At 67.8% G+C, this 21,589-nt stretch overlaps 2 protein-coding genes across 6 annotated transcripts in view; both read left to right on the forward strand.

The window, feature by feature from the left end:
• Window positions 1-12,170, forward strand: part of RGS12 (regulator of G protein signaling 12) — a 120,549-nt gene extending 108,379 nt beyond the window's left edge. The window contains exons 14-18 of one of the 2 annotated variants that reach the window (XM_070462459.1): window positions 1,144-1,240; window positions 2,384-2,463; window positions 2,767-2,920; window positions 4,388-4,819; window positions 11,701-12,170. In XM_070462459.1, coding sequence (XP_070318560.1) covers window positions 1,144-1,240; window positions 2,384-2,463; window positions 2,767-2,920; window positions 4,388-4,819; window positions 11,701-11,927 — 990 coding nt within the window. In that variant the 3' untranslated portion in view covers window positions 11,928-12,170. Of the gene's footprint in view, window positions 1-1,143; window positions 1,241-2,383; window positions 2,464-2,766; window positions 2,921-4,387; window positions 4,820-11,700 lie in introns of those variants that run through there. The other variant, XM_070462460.1, reaches the window with a different exon arrangement.
• Window positions 12,171-13,424: 1,254 nt separating this feature from the next.
• On the forward strand, window positions 13,425-21,285 carry HGFAC (HGF activator). Of its 4 annotated transcripts, none has more exons than XM_070462461.1 (14): window positions 13,425-13,769; window positions 14,509-14,677; window positions 14,831-14,927; window positions 15,139-15,218; window positions 15,770-15,892; window positions 15,973-16,104; window positions 16,278-16,388; window positions 16,465-16,639; window positions 16,840-16,964; window positions 17,579-17,843; window positions 19,388-19,527; window positions 19,788-19,928; window positions 20,019-20,167; window positions 21,041-21,285. In XM_070462461.1, exons 1-14 carry the CDS (start codon window positions 13,440-13,442, stop codon window positions 21,221-21,223), a joined length of 2,220 nt encoding a protein of 739 aa, XP_070318562.1. In that variant the 5' UTR covers window positions 13,425-13,439; the 3' UTR covers window positions 21,224-21,285. The 4 variants fall into 4 exon arrangements, with proteins under 4 accessions (XP_070318562.1, XP_070318563.1, XP_070318564.1 ...); XM_070462462.1 differs by having other exon boundaries at window positions 16,840-16,925; XM_070462463.1 differs by having other exon boundaries at window positions 13,687-14,011.
• Window positions 21,286-21,589: the final 304 nt, after the last annotated feature.

Raw genomic sequence — 21,589 nt, forward strand, 5'->3', positions numbered from 1 at the left:
GTTCAGAAATTTTGAAGTGAAGCAGAGGACCAGTCCTGAGGGGAACCCAGGGCTCCCTCCCCCAGCTTGAGACAGTGGAGGAGGGGACGGGGGGGGAGCACTGCCCTAGAATCTGGAGTCTAGAATATGAGCGATGGAGAGGAGCACGGCCTGGGTGCCACGTGGCCTCCCTGCCCTCACTTGATTGAGATCCTAAGCTGTGGCTTAACGCTCTGTGCCTGTAGCGCTATTTGTAAAGTGGGGGAGTCAGGGCAGCTTGCTCATGGGGCAGCTGTGGGACTTCTGTCCTGGGGGGCTGGCCGGTGGGCAGGGCTCCTTCCATGCTGATGCCTGAGCTAGAAGGGTGGTCCAGCCGCTCTAGGGCGAGGGTCCAGGAGAACTGGGGAGGGCAGAATGGGGGTCCCGTGGGTGGTCTCCGAGGTTACGGCTGTCCCGGGACACTCTTGCGGACCCTCCTGGGTGAGCTGTGGGCCGTTGAGGCCAGGAGGTCGTGAGCCACCTGGACCTGCTAGCCTTCTCCACTCCCCACTTGGCTAAAGCTCTGGCTGGGTGTCGGGTCACTAGGTAGTTCAAGAGCCAGACTGCAAGTTCAGATTGTTTTTTGACAGAAGCTGTGGGACTCGAACAGCAAAATAGTCTCCCAGGGGAGAAGGGCAGGACCCTGGGCCTCAGACCCGCCTGCTTCCTGCTCTCAGGGAGGGGCGCGAAGCCCCATAGGAGCGTCCTGGCACATGGAGGATCAGCGAGGTGGGCTCGGGGTCGCCCCCTCCAGGCTGAGAGTCGTCCTGAGACCTTGGCTAGCTTGACTTGGGGATGCAGCTGTTAGTGGTGCCACCACATGCCCTCCACCCCCGAGTCTTCAACCCGACTCAGTGTAGCCCGCAGCTAGCCCCTGGTGATAGCCCCGTTCACACCGGTTCCTCAGGGTGCCTGTGTTTGGGCAGGCCTGCCAGCGTTTGGGATCCGTGTCATTCTACATCAGGAGTCTGCGGCCAGCCCTGCTGAGGTGGCAGGATGTGGGGTCAGCTGGCCTGTGTGACTCCATCAAGCCTGGGGTGGTCTTGCTGGCAGATGGACCACATGTGGTTGTTCCGGAGAGCTCCAGCCCACGTGGGCTGCTCATTGCACCATCTCTGCCTCTAGAGTGGAGAGAAGGAGCCCCTGGACCTTGGGGCCCCCATCTCGAGTCTCGACGGACAGCGGGTCATCTTGGAGGAGAAGGACCCCTCCCGAGGGAAAGGTGAGCGGAGCAATGCCGGGTCCCGGGCTCTGCTGTCTGGGTCTCAGCATGACGCCGTAGAGAGCCGCTAATGACTTTAGGGTCTCCCGGGGCCCAGCAGCTCCCCGCCATGGCCGAGTTCAAGCCTGACGGGCATCTGACATGGGCAGGAGCGCTGGGGCCTCGCCGAGTGTGTCTCCTTTGCCAGGAGAAGGGTGACGGGCCCTGCCGAGACCCCGGGCAGCAGTGTGACTGCCGGGGCTCCATCAGGTCACCTGGCCTCGCCTTGGGTCTCAGGTACCAGCACTCCGCGGAGCACTCAGCCCCTCTCAGGTGGGGGGTAGCGGGGTCATGTCTCCTGCAGGGAGCCCCCGGAGTCCACTGAACAGGGCGAGCGGAGGGCTGTGCCAGGAGCTGCCCCATCCCTTTCCCGGGCTGACTCAGCTCTGAAATGGGGCGCTGGTCACTTGTCTGTGCCCCCGGGTGACCGGGGCTGTGGCGGCCTCTCTGCCCTCGGGGCTTCAGCGCAGCCCCTCGTCTCCCTCTGGGCCCATCTGGGTTCTGAGAGTGCAGTGTGCTCTCCCCCTGCCCGGCGGCCGGTCTGGGGGGCGAGCGACCTGAGCAGGGCCCCCTCCAGGGTCCGATGTGGTCAGACCCCCTGGCCCGTGTGCACAGGTGAGTCTGAAGTTGCAGCTGCAAGCAGGTGTGTGCAGGGTGCAGAATGCTGCTCACAGGTGGGAGGGCAGGACTGCTCCGGCCCATCCTGGGCCAGAGCAGCGGTGGTGCACCATGAGGGCTGGGGGCCAGCCTGCAGCCCTGACTCGGGGCAGTGGCCATGGTTGAAAATACGGAATGAATGTGAGAGCCTCCTACTTTCTAAAGGCGCTCGTGCCAAAGTCCCCAGGAGGCCCTTTCTCTCACTGCAGAGCCCAGTGAGCATGGTCACCCTCCCCCCGCCCTGTCCAGAGGCGGTCAGCCCAGGGCGCTGGTCCTCTGTCCCTTGGCCCTGTGCGGGCACCTCGACCTGAACGTGATGGAGATAAGGGACCTGAGAGGTTTGGCGTCTGTGCACCTTTGCTCTCAAAGACGGATAAACGTCATTGCATTGATGTGGAGATGGGCTTGTGCTTCACTGCAGTATAAAGTCCATCTCGCTGTGTTCAGCGTCCACAGATAAACAGAGAGCTGCGCCGGTCAGACAGAGCACAGCTGGAAACGCCAGCTCCAGGAATCACTCGGCTACGGTAATTTCCCCTCGCCCCACACCTGCGATGCTCACGGGCGGCGGCCCCAGCAGCATTTGGGCCTCTGCCCCGGGGTGGGGGGTTCTTCTAGGGCTCCTTTGTGGTGCCCGCTCCCACTGGCCTGGGAATCGCTGGGTGGGTGTGTGTACCTCACATGCAGTCTTCACTGCAATTGACTTTTCTGCAACGCATGTAAAGCCCAAATCTGTGCAGTCTGTGTTTCCAAGTCCCCTGTTATGTAACTGATGAACATGCTATCGTGTCTGCAACGTGAGTGGAACTTTGACTTTCCTTCTGACGCAGGGAGAGGAGAGAACGCTAGGCAAGTCTAATTCTATTAAAATTAAAGGAGAAAATGGGAAGAATGCTAGGGAGCCCCGGCTTTCAAAGAGAGAAGAATCTATTGCAAAGATTGGGAAAAAAAAGTATCAGAAAATTAATTTGGACGAAGCAGAGGGTACGTGTACTTTTTAAAACTTGCACGTTTTTCGTGAACGCATAGGATCCCTAGACCCTTTTCTGGGTTATGCTGCTGGGGTGAATGTGACCCCTTCTCATTGAGAAGTCGCCCGTGTGGGTCTGCAGCTGTCGCTGTAACCTTACTAAAGCCCCAGTTTTCAGACAGAGGGCCGGGCCCTTCAGGAGTTAGGGAGCCCCCGCTTGGGGCTGCAACAGGTGGTCTCAGGGTCCCTGGGGCCGGTCCCTCGCGGGGGGCGGGTCCTGTCAGGGGGCGGGCCCTCGCGGGGGTGGGGGCTGTTAGGGGGCGGGCCCTCATTAGGGGGCGTGTCCTCACCAGGTACGGGTTCTCGTCAGGGGGCGGGTCCTCGTGGGGGCGGGTCCCAGGTGAGGCGGAGCCCTGACTTCGCAGACCGCCCTGGTCAGAGGCCGGGAGGGGACGCTGTGTGTCAGGCCGTGGGGGCCGGCCGCCCACGCTGCCCCCGGACCGCAGACCGGAGGAGGGCAGCGCGTGAGAGACAGGGAGGCGGGAAGCTCTCCCTTCAGAAGCCGGTAACACAGAGAAGCGCTCGGAGCAGCTCCGCCCTGTGACGGCTGAACCCGGCAGCGCTTCCGCTCGGCCGGCTCGTCGCAGCTCCTGCGCTGCCTGGCCGTGCCTGCGCCGAAGCGCCCGCCTTCTGAGCGCCCTCAGGTGTGAGGCTGCAGGCTGCTTGTTGGTCAGAAGCTAAGACTGTAACCTTAGTTAGCTAAACTAACCCCAAGAAGGCTCAGTGTAGACACCGTCTACCCGGGATGGTGGACCCGAGTTTCAGCTGAGAACCCATCCCGCTAAGAACAGGCTTCCCAGGTGGAGCTAGCCGTAAAAGGAACCCACCGGCAGTGCAGGAGACAAAAGAGACGCGTCGCGGATCGACCACGGGGTGGGGACGATCTGGAGGAACCCCACTCCAGTATTCTTGCCTGGACAATCCCATGGACAGGAGCCTGGGGAGCTGCAGTCCATGGGGTCACCAAGAGTCGGACACGACTGAGCGACTAACACTTCCACTTTGAAGAACAGGAGGAGTTCTGGGGGGCATCCAGGAGGCTAGAGTACCTGGCCAGGGGTGCCGCAGGCAGGCGTCCCGGAGCTGCGGGAGGGGGTCGAGGGCCAGGCATCGCTCACAGGCCCAGGTGGTGCCCAAGGACACCCGCATGCGGGTTCACAGGAGCCGGACACCAGGGCTTCTGGTTCTGCCAGGCCGTGGCATCTGGTCAGCGGCCTCCCTCCTGCTCAGAAGGGAACCAGGTGGCTGCTGCCCCGGCACCCAGAGCCAGTCCAGGGAGGACCTGCAGCCTCCCGGGCTCTGGTTGGAGACTAGAGGGTGGGAAGGCCCGGGGCAGCTGGACGGAACTTCTAGCCGCGCGCTTGCCCGCGGGCCGGAGGGGACCCGCTCTAAAACCTGGTCACTGTGGGTTTTCTTGCTAGAGTTTTTTGAGCTCATTTCCAAAGCTCAGAGCAGCAGAGCAGACGACCAGCGCGGGCTGCTGAGGAAGGAGGACCTCGTGCTGCCCGAGTTCCTGCGTCTGCCCCCCAGCCCCCCAGGGCTCGCCCCCTCCCCTCCAGCCGCTGCCAAGGCCTTCGGCCCGAGACCTGTGACGGGTCACGGGGAGGAGCGGGCACCCCGGCCCCGAGAAAGCCCGGCCAGCAGCCCCGGCTCCGGCGACAGCCTGCCCCTCGGCGCCCCCGGGACCCCCAGCCCGCCGGCGCAGGAAGTGGAGGCCGGCAGCGTCCAGACCGAGGAGGGCGAGCACGTGGCTGACCTGACGCTCACGGGGGAGGGGGACATCAGCAGCCCCAACAGCACGTTCCTGCCGCCGCCCCCCGCCCCGCGGGACGCGGCCGCAGCTCCGAGACCAGGTACCTCCGGGCGCGCCACCCCTGCTCCCCTTTGACCTCCTCCCGCGGGCCCCGTGCCGTCCGCCCGGCGTTGGCGTTGTCCAGTTTCCAATTAAAACGAGAGGGCGGTGGGACGTGAACCGCCCCCCGGAGTCTCTTGAGGGAGGGTTCAGCGTGCTTCTCCTCGGTGACCGTGCTTGTCCTGGCTGCCCCCGCCCTCTCTGAGGGCCCAGCGCCGCTGAGGTCGGAGAGTGGCCCGGAAGGTGGGAGGGGGCGGCGGGCATGGAGGAGGCCTCCTGGGGGGCGCTCATGAGCGGCGCCCCACCGGGCCCGGCGCGCTCCCCTCTGCCTCCCCCGAGTCCGGGGCAGTAATGCCACCAAGCAAGGCCCTGGGGACTTCTGAAAAATGTGTGTTATTTTTACAATCTAGATCGCTAGCACTTTCAGTATTTTAATCTCAAGACTGAAAAAAAAAAAGTATTTGTCTTGAGCAAGTGGGAGAAGCCCTATGTGGCTTAGAGCCCGAGGCTCATGGTGACCCCACAGGTCCGGCCGCGGGGGTTGCTCCCCCTCTCCACATCGGTCAGAGCACGTGGGGGCCCATGGGCCTGGGGTTCCCTGACCCGGGAGGTCAGCACGGGTCCTCCAAACGGAAGCGTGAACGTGTCACGTGAGCCGGTCCCGAGACGCACGCATGTTGGCTGAGGAAGCGAGGTCCCTGGCCTCGTGGAGAAGGGGCTCTGCCGAGGGCCACGCCTGTGCCCGGCCCGCGGGAGGGGCGGCTCCTCGCGCCCCGTGGTGCGCGGACCCTCGCTGTGGGCTGCTCCGCCGCCGGGAAGGCCCCCTTTGCCTGAGTCTTGCCTGGGATGGGTCCTCCGGGACCCGCAGCCGCATCTCGGGGGGCCCCGGGCCGCGGTGGTCTGGCTCGGTGCGCGGGGTGCCGGCTCTGGACGATGGGCTGCGTGGGCGGGCTCCCCGCGGGGACCAAGCCGGGCCTTCCTTCTCGCATGTGGCCTGCTCTTCGACCCCGTCTCCCCTCCCATCCCCTGCACACCTGTGCAGCTGCATCTGTGCTTTGAGTCTGTGCTCCGAGAAATAAACTCTACATCTGACCGTCGGACTGCTTGAAAACTCTTTCCTCCTTCATTTGAAAACCTATTTTCTCTTTAGAAAACGATAGGTGTATTTTAATCCATGGCAAACACTGCACATTTTCGTGTAAATCATTGTTTAATATATTGGCTTTTGAAAATAGACCACTCTAGATACACTTGGGAGCCTCGGGTGTGTCTGCAGAGAGAGCTGCAAGACTGCGGGATGAGGGGGGTGTGGCTGGGGAGGGGGCGCTGGACCGGCAGACACAGCGCGGGGTGGGGCGGGGGGGATGGCTCTTCCCTCCCTGAGCCCTGGGGTTAGGGGTCGGATGGCTCAATGTGGGGAGTGCCGGCCCTGCTGGGTGAGGCGGCAGGGCCGGATCCTTCTGCCTCGCCCCCAGTGAACCCAGAGCGCAGGCGTGCTGGCTGCTTGCGGTCCAGCTACGTCCTCCCCAGCTCCACACTCCGCTCGGGCATCGAGCCCACGCGGTTTACCCAGTGGGGCCTCTTTCTACCCCTCGCTCCGGAGCCTGGGCAGGGTGACGGATGGGTACCTGCATCTCCCGGCATATTGCTGGGGCCATGTGAACCCCATCCCCGTGCACTGGTGGGTAGGAACCCAGGTAATGGCCAGTACCGGCAGCTGCTCCTGACCACCGCGGCCACCCCCACCGCCCCCCAGCCCCCAGTGAGGTGGGGGCCCTGGATGGTTGCCTCCTTGGGTGTCCTACGGGGTGCTCACCAGAGGGACCCTCCACTCCTCCCGTGAGCCTTGGGCTCACCTTGGTGACTCAGAACAGCACCAGGGGTTCTCCAGCCAGAGGGGGCATTGCGGGCACCCTTAGGCCAGTGTGCTTATTCCTGGGGTCCATTGGCAGGTTTCATGCAGCGTGCGCCCCCAGTTATAGGTACTGTGAGCTGCTTCCTAGAGGGTGGCCACCGAGCCCCTTCTGTCCGGGGTGAGAGGTAGCACGGCCGTGCCACCAGGCCGTGAGATGTGGAACCCAGGGCTGCCAGCTCTGCGCCACCCCGAGGAGAGGGTCTCGTCAGGGTGGGCCTCGGTCCCCAGCGCCCACGTTCAGAGGCCTGTCAGAGCCCTTTGGACGGACTGTGCCCAGCGCGGTCTCCACGCAGGGCACGGCCTTGCCGCATGGCCTGCTGCGGATTTGGTCCTGTTAACCTGTTTGGTGTCCAGCTAAACCCCAGGAGTTGGTGGGCACGTCCCGCCCCGGGGAGCACCGGCTGGGTGTGGGTATGAGTGTTTGGCCCCGACGGAGCAAGTGTCAGGTCCAAGGACGTTGTTCAGGGCCCTGCAGGGGGCTCAGGGCTCACTCAGCCGGGGGGTCGAGACGCCCCTGTCCACATGGGTGGGTGTGGCGAGGGCGTGGGAGTCACCCCGAAGGGCCCTGTGTTCCCAGGGAGACAGCACAGTGTTCGAGGCCGAGAGGAGCCGTGGCAGTGCTGACTGGTGGGGTCCGGCCCAGCACCCCGTCGCCCCCAGGCGTCGGGCAGGGTGGGTCCTGGCCTTGCCCCCGGCTGAGCGCTCAGGGGGTGCCATAACCAGGGTGCAGGCGGGCGCTGGGCTGAGAGAAGTGTGTCCCCCACGCCCGCTCTGCACACGGACGGGCCCTCCGCCCCCGCCAGGTGCTGGGCAGGCTTCCCCCTCGTGCTGCCCAGCAGCGCTGGGTCAGGGGCCCAGGGTCAGGGGCCGAGCTCTCCCTTACCCTTCCCGAGGAGCCCTCGCCACCATCCTGGCCCCGCTGGGGGCTCAGCCCAAGGAGCACTGGACGACTCGTAGCCCTGCACCGAGTCCCGGGCCCCCAGAGGCACGTCCAGTGCCCAGAGCGGGAGGGGCCCGCAGTCACTTCTCCGCGGACCCAGGAAGTGTTGCCACGTGGCCGCCCCGTCAGGGGTCGCTGTGGCCTAGTAAATCGGTTTCCATGGAAACCAGGGGGCGCGTCACCCAGGCCGACAGGGCCACGGCCTCCACTGGGCAGTGTAGGCGGCCAGACCGTGTGCCCTCGGGGTGGCCCCGAGTTCCAGGAGCCCCTCTGCCCCTGTCCGCCCACCCCCCACCCCAGCCTGGGCCCCCAGCCACAGCCTTGGCGTGTCTCACCTGCTAAGGCCCAGGTGAGGCGGGAGCCCTGGGCCGCGGACAACCAGGGAAGCCCGCCTGGCTCCGCAGCGGGCCACTGCCTGCGCCCAGGGCGTCAGGGCCTCCTGGGACAGCTGTGCAGCTCTCCCCAGCCCGGAGCCCAGCCCCGTCTGCCTGCTCCAGGTGCCTCCCGCCCCGGCCACCTCCTCCGCACTTTGTCCATTCAGCCACCCCCTCTCCGGCAGTGGCTTGGCCCTTCCATCTGGGCCGCAGAGGGGCACCCTCACCGCACACACCTAACTTCCAGGGCAGATGTGGCAGCTGCTGGACTTTCTCAGGGACACGTGGGTGCTCGGGGGTCCCGGGAGGGCAGCCCTCAGCCAGGGCTCTATCCAGAACCCCCTTTCCAGCACAGAACCCCGGCCTTGCCCTGGCCAGGACAGACCTTAGCGGACCTCCCACAAGATGTCCCGGGCTCCCACCTCCACCCGGCTAGCTCCCCGGCCTCCCTGGGGCTGACCGAGCTGGCCCAACACCCGTTCCCAGGCCCCAGCATGGGTGAGGACAATTCCGTCCTCCTGGCCACTCAGGTCACTGGCCCTGGGTCTTTGCTGCATGTCTGTCCCCCTCACATCCCCTTCTCTGTGTCTACCCCGAGTGCCCCGCAGGTGCCATGCCACCTGGCCTCTGGGTGTCTCCCAGTGGAAGCCACGGGCCGCTGGTGGCTGGTAGTATGACCTCCACCACCTCCGCTGGGGCAGCCCTGCCCACACCCCCACCCCCAGGTCTGCCCGCCTGCGTTCCGTGTGGCCCCCAGCCTGCCCTGTGCTGCCATGGGCTGCAGCCCTGGCACCCAGCAGGTGCTCAGCAGAGATCTGCTGAGGGGCTTTGAGCAGGCACCCCCCGCCCCATCACAGACACATGCTGGGGGCTGAGGTGGGGGGAACCTCGTGTGAACCAGGGCTTCGGTTGGGCTGTTCCCTGACTTACCCTTGGGGGCCCAGGCAGCCTCCGTGGAAGGGAGCTGAGTGGGATGGGTTCCCAGGGCCAGCGAGGGCCTTGCAAGGGCCCAGCAGGTCTGGAGGCTGAGGCCAGACCATGACCCTGGGGGTGGCCGAGGGGTCAGGCTGCACCACGGCTGTCGGGAGCCCCGCCGGCCCCCCAAAGGAAGATCCTTCTCCCGACGTGGAGCCTTGAGGGCCAGAGCAGACCGGCCGCTAGCCAGGGGCTGCCCGGAGGGTCCCAGGAGGGGCTCTTTGGTCCCAGCTGCTGTGAGGGCTCCAGCAGGGGGCCCCCAGGGAGGGGCTGGCTGTGCCAGTCAGAAGCACAGAATCCGGTTGGCCAGGGATCCTGGCCTGTAACCCCTGGGGCAGCTTGAGGGGTGGGCAGTGAAGTTCCGGCTCTGGCCCCATGTGTGGGGTCTGCGGAGATGTTGGACAGAGGACTTGGGCCAGCTGGTGCCAGGAGTGAGCCTGGTATACAAGGCAGCCTGGCTTCCTTGGAAGTGGTGGCCCTTGAGCTCTGGGTGGGTGGCTGGGGGTCCTCTGTGCTCCACCCCTTGCCAGGAGGGTCATGGGGAGACCAGGAGAGCAGTCGCCATGGGCAGGCCCTGGCACAGAGGCGGTGCCCCTGACACTGAGTCACAGGCCTGGGGCTACTGCTGCCTCAGAGGAGTAAGTCTGGGCGGCGGGAGGAGCCTGGACTGTAGCCGCCCATCCCGAGCCCGTGGCTGGGCCCACCCTGCTTGCCAGCCTCCGTTCTCCTGGCGGGTCCATCCAAGCGGGGCTGGAGAGGAGCGGGCTGTGCCGCGTGGTGTGTGTGGGCTCACAAGCCTCTTCATGCTCCAGGCAGGTGCCCAAGTGGGGGCCGGCGGCTGAGGAGCACACCCCCGCCCGTCCCCACCACCCCAGATCCAAGGGCAGGCCAGCCCCACCGGGGCTTCCTGGCCCCCCGGGGGCTGACTGGCAAGCGTGTGACAGGCCCAAGCGGAATGTTTGTTGAATGACTAAAGGACTGATGGTCTGGGAGGAGCATCTTTCCCGGGCTGCTCCTTGGACCCTGGGAGCCCTGGAGAGGCCGCTTTCCTTGCAAATGCTCTCCACCCCTACCGTCACACTGCCGAGCAGGACGCGTGTGGCTGGGCAGCCCCCCTGGGAGGCGCGAGGCTGATCTGCCATGGGAACCCCTCCTGCCACCTCCATCAAATTAGAGGACGCTGGGCCCCTGCTGCTGGCTTAGACTTGCCCCAGGGGTCCTGGGGGCCACAGAGCAGCTGGGGAAGCAAGGTGCAGACCCCCGCGGCCCCCCCTCACTCGTAGGCCTCTGGCCCGCAGAAGGAGCCGTCTGCACCCTCCCCCGCAGGCGGGGAGGGGTGGTCAGGGGAGCGGGACCCTGTGTTCCTGAGCTGGAGCCCCCTCCTCCAGCCTGTCCACCGGGGGAGTGTCTTCCCCTGCACCCTAGACATCGGAGGGTCCTTGGCCTCAGGCTCACCGAGACCACCCCAGATACGCTGTGTCCCGCCTACACCTGGCCCAACCGGGGTCTGGAGTCGCGCCTGTGTCCCTGAGCCTGGCGCCTGTCCTGGGGGTGAACCTGGGGAGCCCAGTGTCGGGGCTGAGGCTGAGGGTCCGCCCAGTGCCCTGTGCCTTGCCCATACCCGCCTGGCTCCTGGGGATCTCACTCTGTCCCACTGGGGCCCCACCCGGGACCAGCCAGGGTGACGACGGCAGTGACCACCGCCTGGGGTGGTGGGCGGGGAGGTGTGGCTGCCTACCCCAACATCTGGAAGCTTCCAAGGCAGTCCCAGGCAGCCTGGAGCTCCTGGGGGTGAAGGGGGAACTTGGGAGTCAGGGCCTGGCTGCTCCGAGCAGCGAGCAGGCTGGAGGAAGGGGCGCTCGGCCTGCGGTGTTGCTGGCAGAGCAGGAGAGCGTGGAGGGGGGCCCGGCAGGTGGACCACGGCAGGGCCAGGTCAGGAGGGCCCCGGGGGCCCCCTGCCCACCCGGGCCTGGGGGCCATGGCCCTGACAAGCCAGCAGTGCGGCCCGTGGGTGCAGACCCCGAGTGCCTGCGGAAGGCTTTGCTCCCAGGGTTCGGCCCGTCTGCAACAGCCCCACCCAGCACTCCGTGCTCCTGAGCCCAGCAGTGCGCGTCTCCCTGGAGCCCCCATCATGACCGCCTCCCTGACGCCCCTCGGCTACAGACAGCCCTCCACCCCAGGGAGGAGAACAAGGGGCGGTGGGGGGCGGCGGGGAGCTGCCCTGCCTCTGAGCTCCTCCCGGAGGGGCCCAGCTGGGCGGGCAGCCCTGGGTGGGTGAGCTGTCCCCAGTCTCCTGGCTGCAGTGGACCCGGGCAGGGAGCCCCGGGTGTCCCCTTGCCAGACGAGGGGCCCCGCTGGTCCCAGCACACCGAGCCTCCCAGGCCCAGCACCTCCAGACCCCGCCCCCAGCACTCAGGATCGCAGCTGCCCTCGCCCCTGCCCACTCTCCGGAGACCGCTACCCCCCTCCACCTGGGACCCTCCTCGGGGTGCCTGCTGAGTGCTCCCAGGAGCACAGGCCGAGGGGCTGCAGGGCAGAGGTCACCGCCCCTGGGATACACGGGGCGGAGGCGGGGCTGGTGCGAGAACCCCTTGGCAGGGTCTGAGCGAGGAGGGCAGCCGGGATCTCCCGCCAGGGTGGGCAGGCGGGTGACAGCCTCTCTCCTCTCCCCATGACAGCAGGCGGGGCCCGAGGCAGCCGACGCCCCCCGGTCAGCGCAGTCGCGGACATGGACCGAGTTGCTGGCGCACCGCCGGGGCCGGCCAGCAGCGTCCCGGGGGTGCGGACGGCCCCCTGGAGGCCACGGGCCGGCGGGGCCCCGACATCAGCCCGCCTTGCCCCGAGCCCCGTCCCCGGAGGGCCCGCCAAGCCCAAGGCCAGCCCACACCACGCCACCTTCGTCTGAGGCTGCGGCCCGCCAGCCAACTCTGCGGACCCTGCACCCAGGCTGCCGGCCGGGACAAGCGCGTGGAGAGTGGTGGTCTTCAGGGGGCAGCTGAGCCCCCCATCGGGGGCCTCGGACAGGCCAGGTCAGCTGCCCCCGGGGGCCTGGCCTCAGAGGCCCGCCAGGGCTGGCTCAGAGGGCTGGTGGCCCGGTCCCTGCTGCTTGGAGCCCAGCCTTCCCGCAATAAAGTGTCAGTGCGGACCCGACTGTCGGCCTCGTGCTGGGTCCTGGGGCAGAGGCCCTGTCCCCAGGGAGCCGTGGCCCCTGTGGCCCTGGGCACGTCGCGGGGGATGGGCCGGGGAGAACCGGCTCAGGGGGGTGAGGTCAGCGGCGGGCAGGGAGACAAGGCTGACCTCAGGGGATGCGGGGCCCAGTGTGTGGGCGGCCGGCCGAGGTCCTGCAACATCCAGGCCCCATCTTGTCTGCTCCACGCTATGTGCCAGGGGCCCCGCAGGGTCGTCCTCTCAGGGCGGCTGCCAGTGGGGGCGGGGCTCAGCCCGGGCACCCGTCAGGCCACCCTGCCCCAGCCTTGTGTAGACAAGTGGTCTGGCAGGGCCAGGCTGCAGTTACCATGTCAGGGGAGCCCTGCCTGCCCGAGAAGGCCTGGGAAAGGGCGGCAGCCTGTGCAAAGGCCCTGAGGCTGGGGCCTGGGGGGGGGGGACAGGGTGGCAGCCAGGCAGCGGGCAGGGCGTGGGCTGGAGGGAGGCAGAGATGGTGCTGCGGGCCCAGGCTCCTGGGCGGACGGAGCCAGTGCTGAGCGCCCTGCCCCAGGAGACATGCTCCGGGTCTGCAGAAGGGCCCTAAGTCTCAGCACGCCCGGGGCCACGGGCTGTGCCCTGAGCTGGGCCTGAGAGTGCCTGCGTGGAAGAAGGCCCGGCGCCTACTGCCTGCAAAGCTGGGTGCCCCCGTTTCTGCGCTCCCTCTCTCTGCACAGAGGGCAAACGGGGGCCCAGAGAGGGCAGTTTGGGGGTGTAGTGAGGCGGCTGCAGTGCCAGGCCAACCCTCTGGGGCAGCCCTTCCCTCCGCCCCATGTCAGCAGTTGAGCTGACTCATGGGGATCGGGGTCTCCTGGCCTCTGTGACCCCCTCAAACTGCTGAAGCGGGTCCCGGAGCAGCTCTGCCCGTGGCTGCAGTCACAAACCAAAGGCCGGCTGGGGCGATGACTCCAGCCGTGTCTGGGGGGGCAACACCCTGTCCTCGTTCATGGGTCAGGGAGCAAAGTGCCCCCAGACCAGGGCAGGGCCCCAAGCTGGGTTCTCTGTGGGCCCGCGTGCCTGGCCAGGGGCTCGGGAAGGGGGAGGTGGGATGGCACAGGTGGTCCTGGGTGGTCCTGGTCCTGGGCTTCCGGAGGCCTGTGGGTCCAGGAGCTGTGGGGGCGGGGTGCTGGGGGCAGGCCTCCGCCCTGCTCCCCTCGCACGGGAGGCCCCACCCCAGGCTCTCCCTGGGAAGGGATAGACGGAAGTGCTGTGGAGGATGGTGGCGGAGGTCCCTGTCCGGGGCCTTGTCCTCAACTCTCAGCCCAGTGCGCACACGCTCCTCTGCGCCGGGCCTTCTGGTGGCCATGGGGCCGCACCAAAGGGCCCAGCACGTACAGCTGCTCTGCTTGGTACAGCTCATAAGTACACAGTGGCCAGCCCTCTGGCTGGGTGGGGACCGGAAGCTGGGATTGGGGGGCCCAGGCCCCTTCCTTCCACGTCATCCTGGAAGACTTCCTGGAGGAGGCGTCTGTGCCGAGCCTGGAGGACGCGGTCAGGTCCAGGAACAGCATGGTGGAGGCGAGAGGGGACCACTGGCCCAGGCAGGGTGAGCCGGGCGGCAGATACGGCGGATGTACGGGTCTCCCGGCATGGGAGGCAGCCAGGGTTAATCATTTGCAGGCGGCCTTGACCGTCACCCTGCTCCCGCGTCCCGCTGCTCCTCACGCCAGCCCAGGAGGAGCCATGGGGCGCTGGGCCCGGGTCGCCAGCCCCTGCCCCTCGCCCGGGTCGGCCCTGCTGCTGCTGCTGCTGCTGCTGCCTCGCGGGGCACAGACCCAGGCTGCCAGGGTGAGCGCTGACCCCAGCACTGTGACCACGGGCTACCCTGGGCCCATTCCGGGCCCTGGGGCGAAGCCAGGGCAGGGTGTGGACGGGGTGAGGGGCCCAACGTGGGGACAGCGGAACTTCGGCGCCGAGGTAGGCGTGCTGGGCTTGCCTGGGGGACAGAACGTCGGGGCTCCAACTTGCTGGTTCCCTGCTCGGGGGCTGCTCCCTGCCCTCTGGGCCTCTGTTGGGTCCACGTGTCTGAGGTTGGTGGGGGGGCTCCGAAGGCCACACAGCTGCTCTCGTCCGACCCCAACCCCAGGATTCAAGCCCGGATGGCAGTGGTGCTGCTGTCCCGGCTCCTTGGACTGGGCGGGCGGGGAGGGACAGTGTTCAGCTGCAGCCGGTGTCCCCTGGTCCCCACTCCGAGGCCTCAGGACGCTGACATGCAAACGGAGGCAGGTCCTTGTGTGAGGGGCCCGCCCCACACCCCCCATCACAGCCCTCTCCGTCCTTCCCAGAGCCAAAGGGAGCCCCCAGAACACAATGCCACAGTAACTCCTGCGACCCCTGTAACGTCGGCGACCCCCAGCACTGCAGCCGCGGGAGCACTCCAGGCAGAGGGGCCCCCTGGTGGCGGGCTCACCCCCCTGCCCAGGGGAGCCCCCTCCAACAGCCCTGGGGGCACAGGTGCGTTAGGAGAGCTTCTTGGAGGAGGCAGCGGTCTGGGAGGACCGCCGCAGCACTAGGGGGTGGAGTGGGGAGGGTGATGGTGGTCGGAAGGCATCCGGCGCGGGAACCCTTGACCACCGTTCCCTCCCCGCACTCCCGCCACCCCTACAGTGCTCACCGAGGCCGGGCAGCCCTGCAGGTTCCCCTTCCGCTACGGCGGCCGCATGCTGCACTCCTGCACGGCAGAGGGAAGCGCCCACAGGAAGTGGTGGGTCCCCGCGCCCCCGTGTCCACCCTGGAGGCCCTCCCACCCTCTGCCCTCCACCCCCCCGACTCCAGCCTGAGGCTGGCATGCAGCAGGTGGAGTGGACGAACGAGGGCCTGAGCGGGAGAGCGCTCCAGGGCGCCCTGCAGGGAGTCGGGGTCACACCGAGCCGGTCTGTGGGCGCACCCCCCATCAGCGCACACCTCACCCCCAGGTGTGCCACAACCCACAACTACGACCGGGACCGGGCCTGGGGCTACTGTGTGCAGGACCCCGCTCCCCGGGGGCGCCCAGGTGGGTGCCCAGGCGTCTGGAGCCGGGGTGGGGGTGATCTCCTGGGGGCGTCAGAGCTGAGCTGCGGTGGGGGGTCCTGTCCTGTCTGCGGCTCATCCCACTGCAGGCCTGGGGGCTGGAGGAGTGGGGAGTGGGGATCACCCGCCCACCCACAAGGCAGGGTCCTGCCCTCTCTGGGGGCCACAGAGCTGCTCTGGCTATTGCTGGGGCCACGCCGCCCCCTGCTGGTCAGGCTCAGCCCCACAGGGCTCGAGGGGTCCCGGCACAGGGCCGCAGACCGGGAGATGTGCTCCTGGGGCCAGGGCGCTCCAGGGGCCTGTGCTGCCTGCGGCGGGTCCGGCTTTCAGGGTGTTGGATGTGGAGTCAGAGGCCCACCTGCCTGGGGTCTGAGAGCTGGGCAAGGATGGGGAGGACGGAGGCCTGCAGGGCACACACGCCCCGAGGAGCCTTAGAAGGGGTATCTTGAAGGCGGCGGGCCCTTGGCAAGCAGGGAGCATCGCGGTGCGGGTGCGGGGCTCTCAGACACCCCCCTCCCTCCCGCGTGTGCCCAGCCCCCCGGGACCCCTGTGCCTCTGGCCCCTGCCTCCACGGGGGCTCATGCTCCAGCACGCAGGACCCCGAGTCGTACCACTGCACTTGCCCCGCGGCCTTCACCGGCCAGGACTGCGGCACAGGTGAGCGGGGCGGCGGGGCGGCGGGGCACCGGCCACGGGCGGGGAGCAGCAGCTCACTGTGGCCCCCCAACCCTCCCCAGAGAAGTGCTTTGATGAGAGCCGCTACGAGTACCTGGAGCCAGGCGATCGCTGGGCCCGCGTGCACCAGGGCCGCGTGGAACAGTGCGAGTGCGCGGGGGGCCAGGTCCGCTGCGAGGGGACCCGCCACACAGGTACTCAAGGGCGCAGCCCGGTGGGGCGGGCCACGTCACTGAGCCTGCCCTCGGGGAAAGGGACTTCCCAGGGCCACCCAGAGAGGGGCACCGGGGCGGGAACCAGGCCCTGACACCCGCCCCCTCGCCCCCGGTTTGGGGCCGAGGCCTAGCTCCCGAGTGCTCCCCCGCAGCTTGCCTGAGCAGCCCCTGCCTGAACGGGGGCTCCTGCCACCTGATCGTGGCCACCGGCACCACCGTCTGCGCCTGCCCCCCAGACTACGCCGGTCGGCTCTGCAACATCGGTGAGTCGCCCAGCCTTGGAGCAGGGTGGGCCCCGCGGCCCGTGGCCCAGGCTCACCGCACTCCCTCTGCCCACAGTGCCTGCTCAGCGCTGCTTCGTGGGGACGGGCACAGAATATCGAGGTGTGGCCAGCACGGCGGCCTCGGGCCTCAGCTGCCTGGCCTGGAACTCCGACCTGCTCTACCAGGAGCTGCACGTGGACTCCGTGGGTGCCGCGGCCCTCCTGGGCCTGGGCCCCCACGCCTACTGCCGGTCAGCACTGTCCCCACGGCCCTGACCCCTCTGCTCGGGAGGCCGCCCAGGGAGCGGAGCCTGGGGCTGGAGCTCAGAACCTTCTGCAGGAGCAGAAGCTGCTGGGCGGGTCAGGAACCCCCCCAGCAGGCGTCCCCATCTCCTCCCCTTGCCTCTGAGGGGCCGTGACCCACGCCCACCCGCTTGTCCCCGTCCACCAGGAACCCAGACAAGGATGAGAGGCCCTGGTGCTACGTGGTGAAGGACAACGCCCTCTCCTGGGAGTACTGCCGCCTGGCGGCCTGCGGTGGGCGCAGCAGCCGGAGGTGGTCTCGGGAGGAGCAGGGTGGGCACCGGGCTGGCCCCACCCCCACTGGGGTCTCCCCACTCCACCCCCATGCCCAGCCGCCTCTCCCCGGAGGACCATGGGCCCATCTGAGAGATGGGGAGACTGAGGCTCACCACAGTGGGGCTGGACCAAGGCCACGCAGTGGGTCAGGACCAGAGGTCAGGGGGCCCACGCATTCTGCACTGTGCCCCGACAGTCCCCACGGACACGGATAGCTGGGTGTCCCTGGGGTTAGCCCCTGGGGGGTAGGTGGCTCCAAGAGGCCAGCCTGCCCTCTGGCCCCGTTGCCCCAGGGCTCCCTGACCCATCCCGGGTTGGCTCTGCGGTCCCAGGCTGCTGGAAGGGATAGGAACCTGCCAGGTATGCTGGGCCACCCTGGCTCCCGCAAAGCCTGTGATCAGGTGCAGTTCTCCCCATCCTGCAGATGAGGAAAACTGAGGCTCAGGGTAAGTCCTGTGCCCCGCCCAGAAGAGCAGAGCTGGGCCTGAGCTGGGGTCCTCTTTCAGAGGAGCTGCCTAGGCTGGGGCTGGAGGCCAGTGAACCACTGGGGGCCTAGAGAATCCTGGACACAGCCAGGACCTGCGGCGCGATCCAGTGGTCTGTGTCCCCAGAATCCCTTGCCAGGATTCAGCCCCCGCCCACCGAGGCCCTGCTGACCCTCCCTGGGCCCGCGGCTGCTGGGCCAGCTGGACGCCAGACCTGCGGCAAGAGGCACAAGAAGAGAACCTTCCTGCGGCCGCGCATTATTGGCGGCTCCTCCTCGCTGCCCGGCTCCCATCCCTGGCTGGCCGCCATCTACATCGGGAACAACTTCTGTGCAGGGAGCCTCGTCCACACCTGCTGGGTGGTGTCTGCCGCCCACTGCTTCTCCAACAGGTGAGCGGCCCTGGGCCCCCGTGTCCACGATCCATCCCTGTGTCCCCCCTCCAACCACCCGCCTCTCCGCCCGCCCGCCCGCCCGCCCGGCCCCACACGCGGCGTCCCGGCTCCGCCGCCAGCAATCCGCGCTCACTCCTGCCGCTCCTAAGCATCACTCGCGCTTTCCCACCTTACCCGTGTAAGCCCCGTCCTTCGGTCCCTCCGCTCCACGTCGCCCCTCTGACTCAGGTGGGGCTCCGCGCTCAGCTCGGTGCTGGACCCGGAGACTGCGAGAGCCGCCGCGCTCCTGCCCCGTGGCGCCGTCCCCAGTCTCTGTCCGGGTGGACGGTCCTCTCTCGGGAGCTCCCGGGTCTGGAGCTTGGGGCGCGGCGGGCGGGGCAGGGCGGTGGCGGGGCGGCGCGCCTGCGCGGCAGGGCGGTGGGCGTGGCGGGGCGTGGCGGGGCGTGGCGGCGCGCCTGCGTGGCAGGGCGGTGGGCGTGACCTGCCCTGAGGCCCCGCCCCTTCCGGCCCCGCCTCTGCCCAGAAGGAGCAGGTGGCCCCATGCAGGAGCCCGGGGAGCCTGAGGTTCTGCCCACACGAGGGCCTCCTCCGGGTGGGCAAGGACGGCCGGGGCTGGCATCCGGGGTCGGGGTCAAGGGTGAGAGGCCCACGACCACACCCCAGGGGTAGGGGCAGCGAGCTCAGAGCCGGGAAAGGCCTGCCCATCCCCTGCTCCTAAATTCTCTGCCTTGGGAGGAAGGGACTCTCCTCGGGAAGGGGGGTGTCCAGTGTCATCCCAGGGGTCAGGGGCTTGGGGCAGGCTGGGGTCTGGCTGCGTGAGCGTCCGAAATGAGCACTCCCCCCACCAGTCACCCTAAGGACTACACCGTGGGGGTGGGGGCAGCCTGTGGCCTGGGCCCCCCACTTCCCCGCTGGACCTGTGAAACGTCCCTTGATCCTCCTCGGTACGCAGTGGGGTGGGGGTGGTTAACAGGCTGGAGAAGAGGAGCTGGCCTGCTCTTCTCACATCAGGGGATGGGCCCAGCTGGGTGGAGGTACCCACCCTCTGCGGGCAGGGCCCCAGAGCAGTGATCCCAGGCCTGGGCCAAGCAGGTGGCTGGAGCAGGGTGTTCATGGGCAGGTGTGATGGGGGTCATTGGGTGAGAGGAGTGCTCAGGCTCCTAGACCCCTGGGTGACTTAACAGGAAGGCCTGCTTCCAGGCCAGGGGCACCGGGCAGAACCGTGCCCCAACCTGGACCTGCACCAGCTTGGGCCCCATTCAGCAGCGAGCCCACCTGGACACATGAGAGGCCCCCGGCTCACGCGGGCCCTGGTCTCAGAGGTGGTGCTGCCAGGACCATGGGTGTGGCTGTAGCCTGCCAAGCCCCACCACGCTGCAGCCCGCTGCACCCCTGCTCAGGTCTCTCCCAGGGTTTGGGGGCGGGGGCCTGTGCGGTGTCACCCCCCCGGGGTCGTCTCCTGGATGCTCTGTGCCCGTGGGGAGGGGCGAGCCGACCTCAGGGGCCTGAGGGTCATGCCGCCACCAGCCCCTGCCGCACAGCCCCCCCAGGGAAAGCGTCTCCGTGGTCTTGGGCCAGCACTTCTTCAACCGCACGACGGACGTGACGCAGACGTTTGGCATAGAGAAGTACATCCCGTACCCACTGTACTCCGTGTTCAACCCCAGTGACCACGACCTCGGTGAGGCTCTGACCGGGGCTGTGTGCTGGGAGCAGGTGCCAGGCAGGCCTGGGGGAGTCCTGGGGGGAGGGATGGGAGAGATGGGGGTGGGGGAGGGAGGAGGGGAGGAGGAGGGGGAAGGTTGCCTGCAGTTACCTCCTGGGCCTCCCAGGACACAGCCCCGTGGCCCAGCGGGCTGCACCCCATGTGACTCCGTGGCCACCTTCGGCTGTCACTGGCTCCCGCGCAGCAGGCTGACCTCCGACCTCTCTCCCGCCCAGTCCTGATCCGGCTGGAGAAGAAAGGGGAGCGCTGTGCTGTCCGCTCCCAGTTTGTCCAGCCCATCTGCCTGCCTGAGCCCGGCAGCCCCTTCCCCGCGGGACACAAGTGCCAGATAGCGGGCTGGGGCCACCAGGATGAGAGTGAGTGCGGGCAGGGGGCCAGGGTCGTGCCCCCAGGAGCGGTGGCCCGACCCAGCCTGAGCTCCCCCCGCACCCCGTGTTGGCCCGCAGACGTGAGCAGCTACTCCCCCTCGCTGCGGGAGGCGCTGGTCCCCTTGGTCGCGGACCACAAGTGCAGCAGCCCCGAGGTGTATGGGGCCGACATCAGCCCCAACATGCTGTGTGCCGGCTACTTCGACTGCAGGTCGGATGCCTGCCAGGTTAGCCTGGACAGCCCGCTGCCCCGGAGCTCAGAGCCAAAAGTGGCCAGACCCTCAGGGCCAGCCAGGAGGTGGGGCGGGAGGCCCACCTCCCAGTCGCTGGCTGCCCCCAGGATCGGTGCTCACCCATGCCGGGTCCCAAAGCCTGGGCACGTCGAACCAAGGGCAGGACTGTCCACGTGACACAGAAGGCCAAAGCCCATCTCACCCCGCGCTCTTCCAAGTGGGCTCGATCGGTCTGCTGATCCCAGTTATCAAGGCCTGGTTGGGGGGCTGCGCCTCAGTGCTGAGATGGAGAGGCTGCTTTACTCCCTAGTTCATAGGTGGGGAGACACGCCCAGAAGGGTCTGCACGCTCTTCCTGGGTTACCCATCGAAGAAGTGGCAAAGGGTGTGGGGGCTTGCCCCTGGACCACGAGGTCCAGCACGTGCCTTGTGGAAGGTCAAGGATGGCTTCATGGAGGAGGGGGCGCTTGCACCTGTCCTGAGGGGTGAATAGGAGTTTGCCAGGTGGCGAAGAGGGCGTTTCCAGCAGGGTGCCAGCTGGTGGGTGGGTGGGGAGCCAGATTGAGGAGGTCTGCTCGCTGTGGAGGTGGAGGGAGGCAGGGCAGGGCCTGAGGAACGGTGGTCCAGGAGCCGGAGGCCTCGTTTCCTCTGGGGCTGGGGGAGCACAAACAGGACCGCTCCCTCACTCGGGATGCCTGTGTAGTCCGCTGCCCCCAGGCAGCTGGGGGTCTACCTTGACAGTCTGCACCCCAGGGCAGCTCTGGACCCCTGCGGAGGCACTTTCAGGGTTGGGGTGCAGGAGGCTGGGGTGAGGGGTGGTGGGCAGTTTCCAGGCGGGTCTCAGGCCCTGATGGGTCGCTCTGCACAGGGAGACTCCGGTGGGCCGCTGGCCTGCGAGAAGAACGGCGTGGCCTACCTGTACGGCATCATCAGCTGGGGCGACGGCTGCGGGAGGCTCAACAAGCCTGGTGTCTACACCCGCGTGGCCAACTATGTGGACTGGATCAACGACCGGATTCGCCCCCCCAAGCGACCCTCGAGTCCCTCCTGAGCCCTGCCCACCCCCACCTCCCCGCCATTCCCTCCTTGCTGCCAATAAAGATGTTTCCAAGACTCCAGGTCTACACTGCGGTTCCCTCTGCCCAAGCCCCCCAGCCCTGCCTTCCCTCCCAGGCCATGACCCCCCCCAGCTTTGTGGATGACATGCCCTCAGGGCTGGGGGGCCCCCGAGCCAGCACCCCAGCTTCCCTTCCTCAGAGAAGGGAGCCTGTGATCCCAGCAGGAGGGGTCTGGCCCCACGGCCTAGAGACTCAGGTCAAGAGATGCAAGATGGGGCGTCCTCCCCAGCCAGGCTGCTCTCAGACCCTCCTCTGCCCTGCCCTGACCCCCAAACTGCTCCGGCCACCCTGGCCTCCCT

Source organism: Odocoileus virginianus, unplaced genomic scaffold (assembly GCF_023699985.2).
Source record: "Odocoileus virginianus isolate 20LAN1187 ecotype Illinois unplaced genomic scaffold, Ovbor_1.2 Unplaced_Scaffold_5, whole genome shotgun sequence".
Lineage (NCBI taxonomy): Eukaryota > Metazoa > Chordata > Mammalia > Artiodactyla > Cervidae > Odocoileus > Odocoileus virginianus.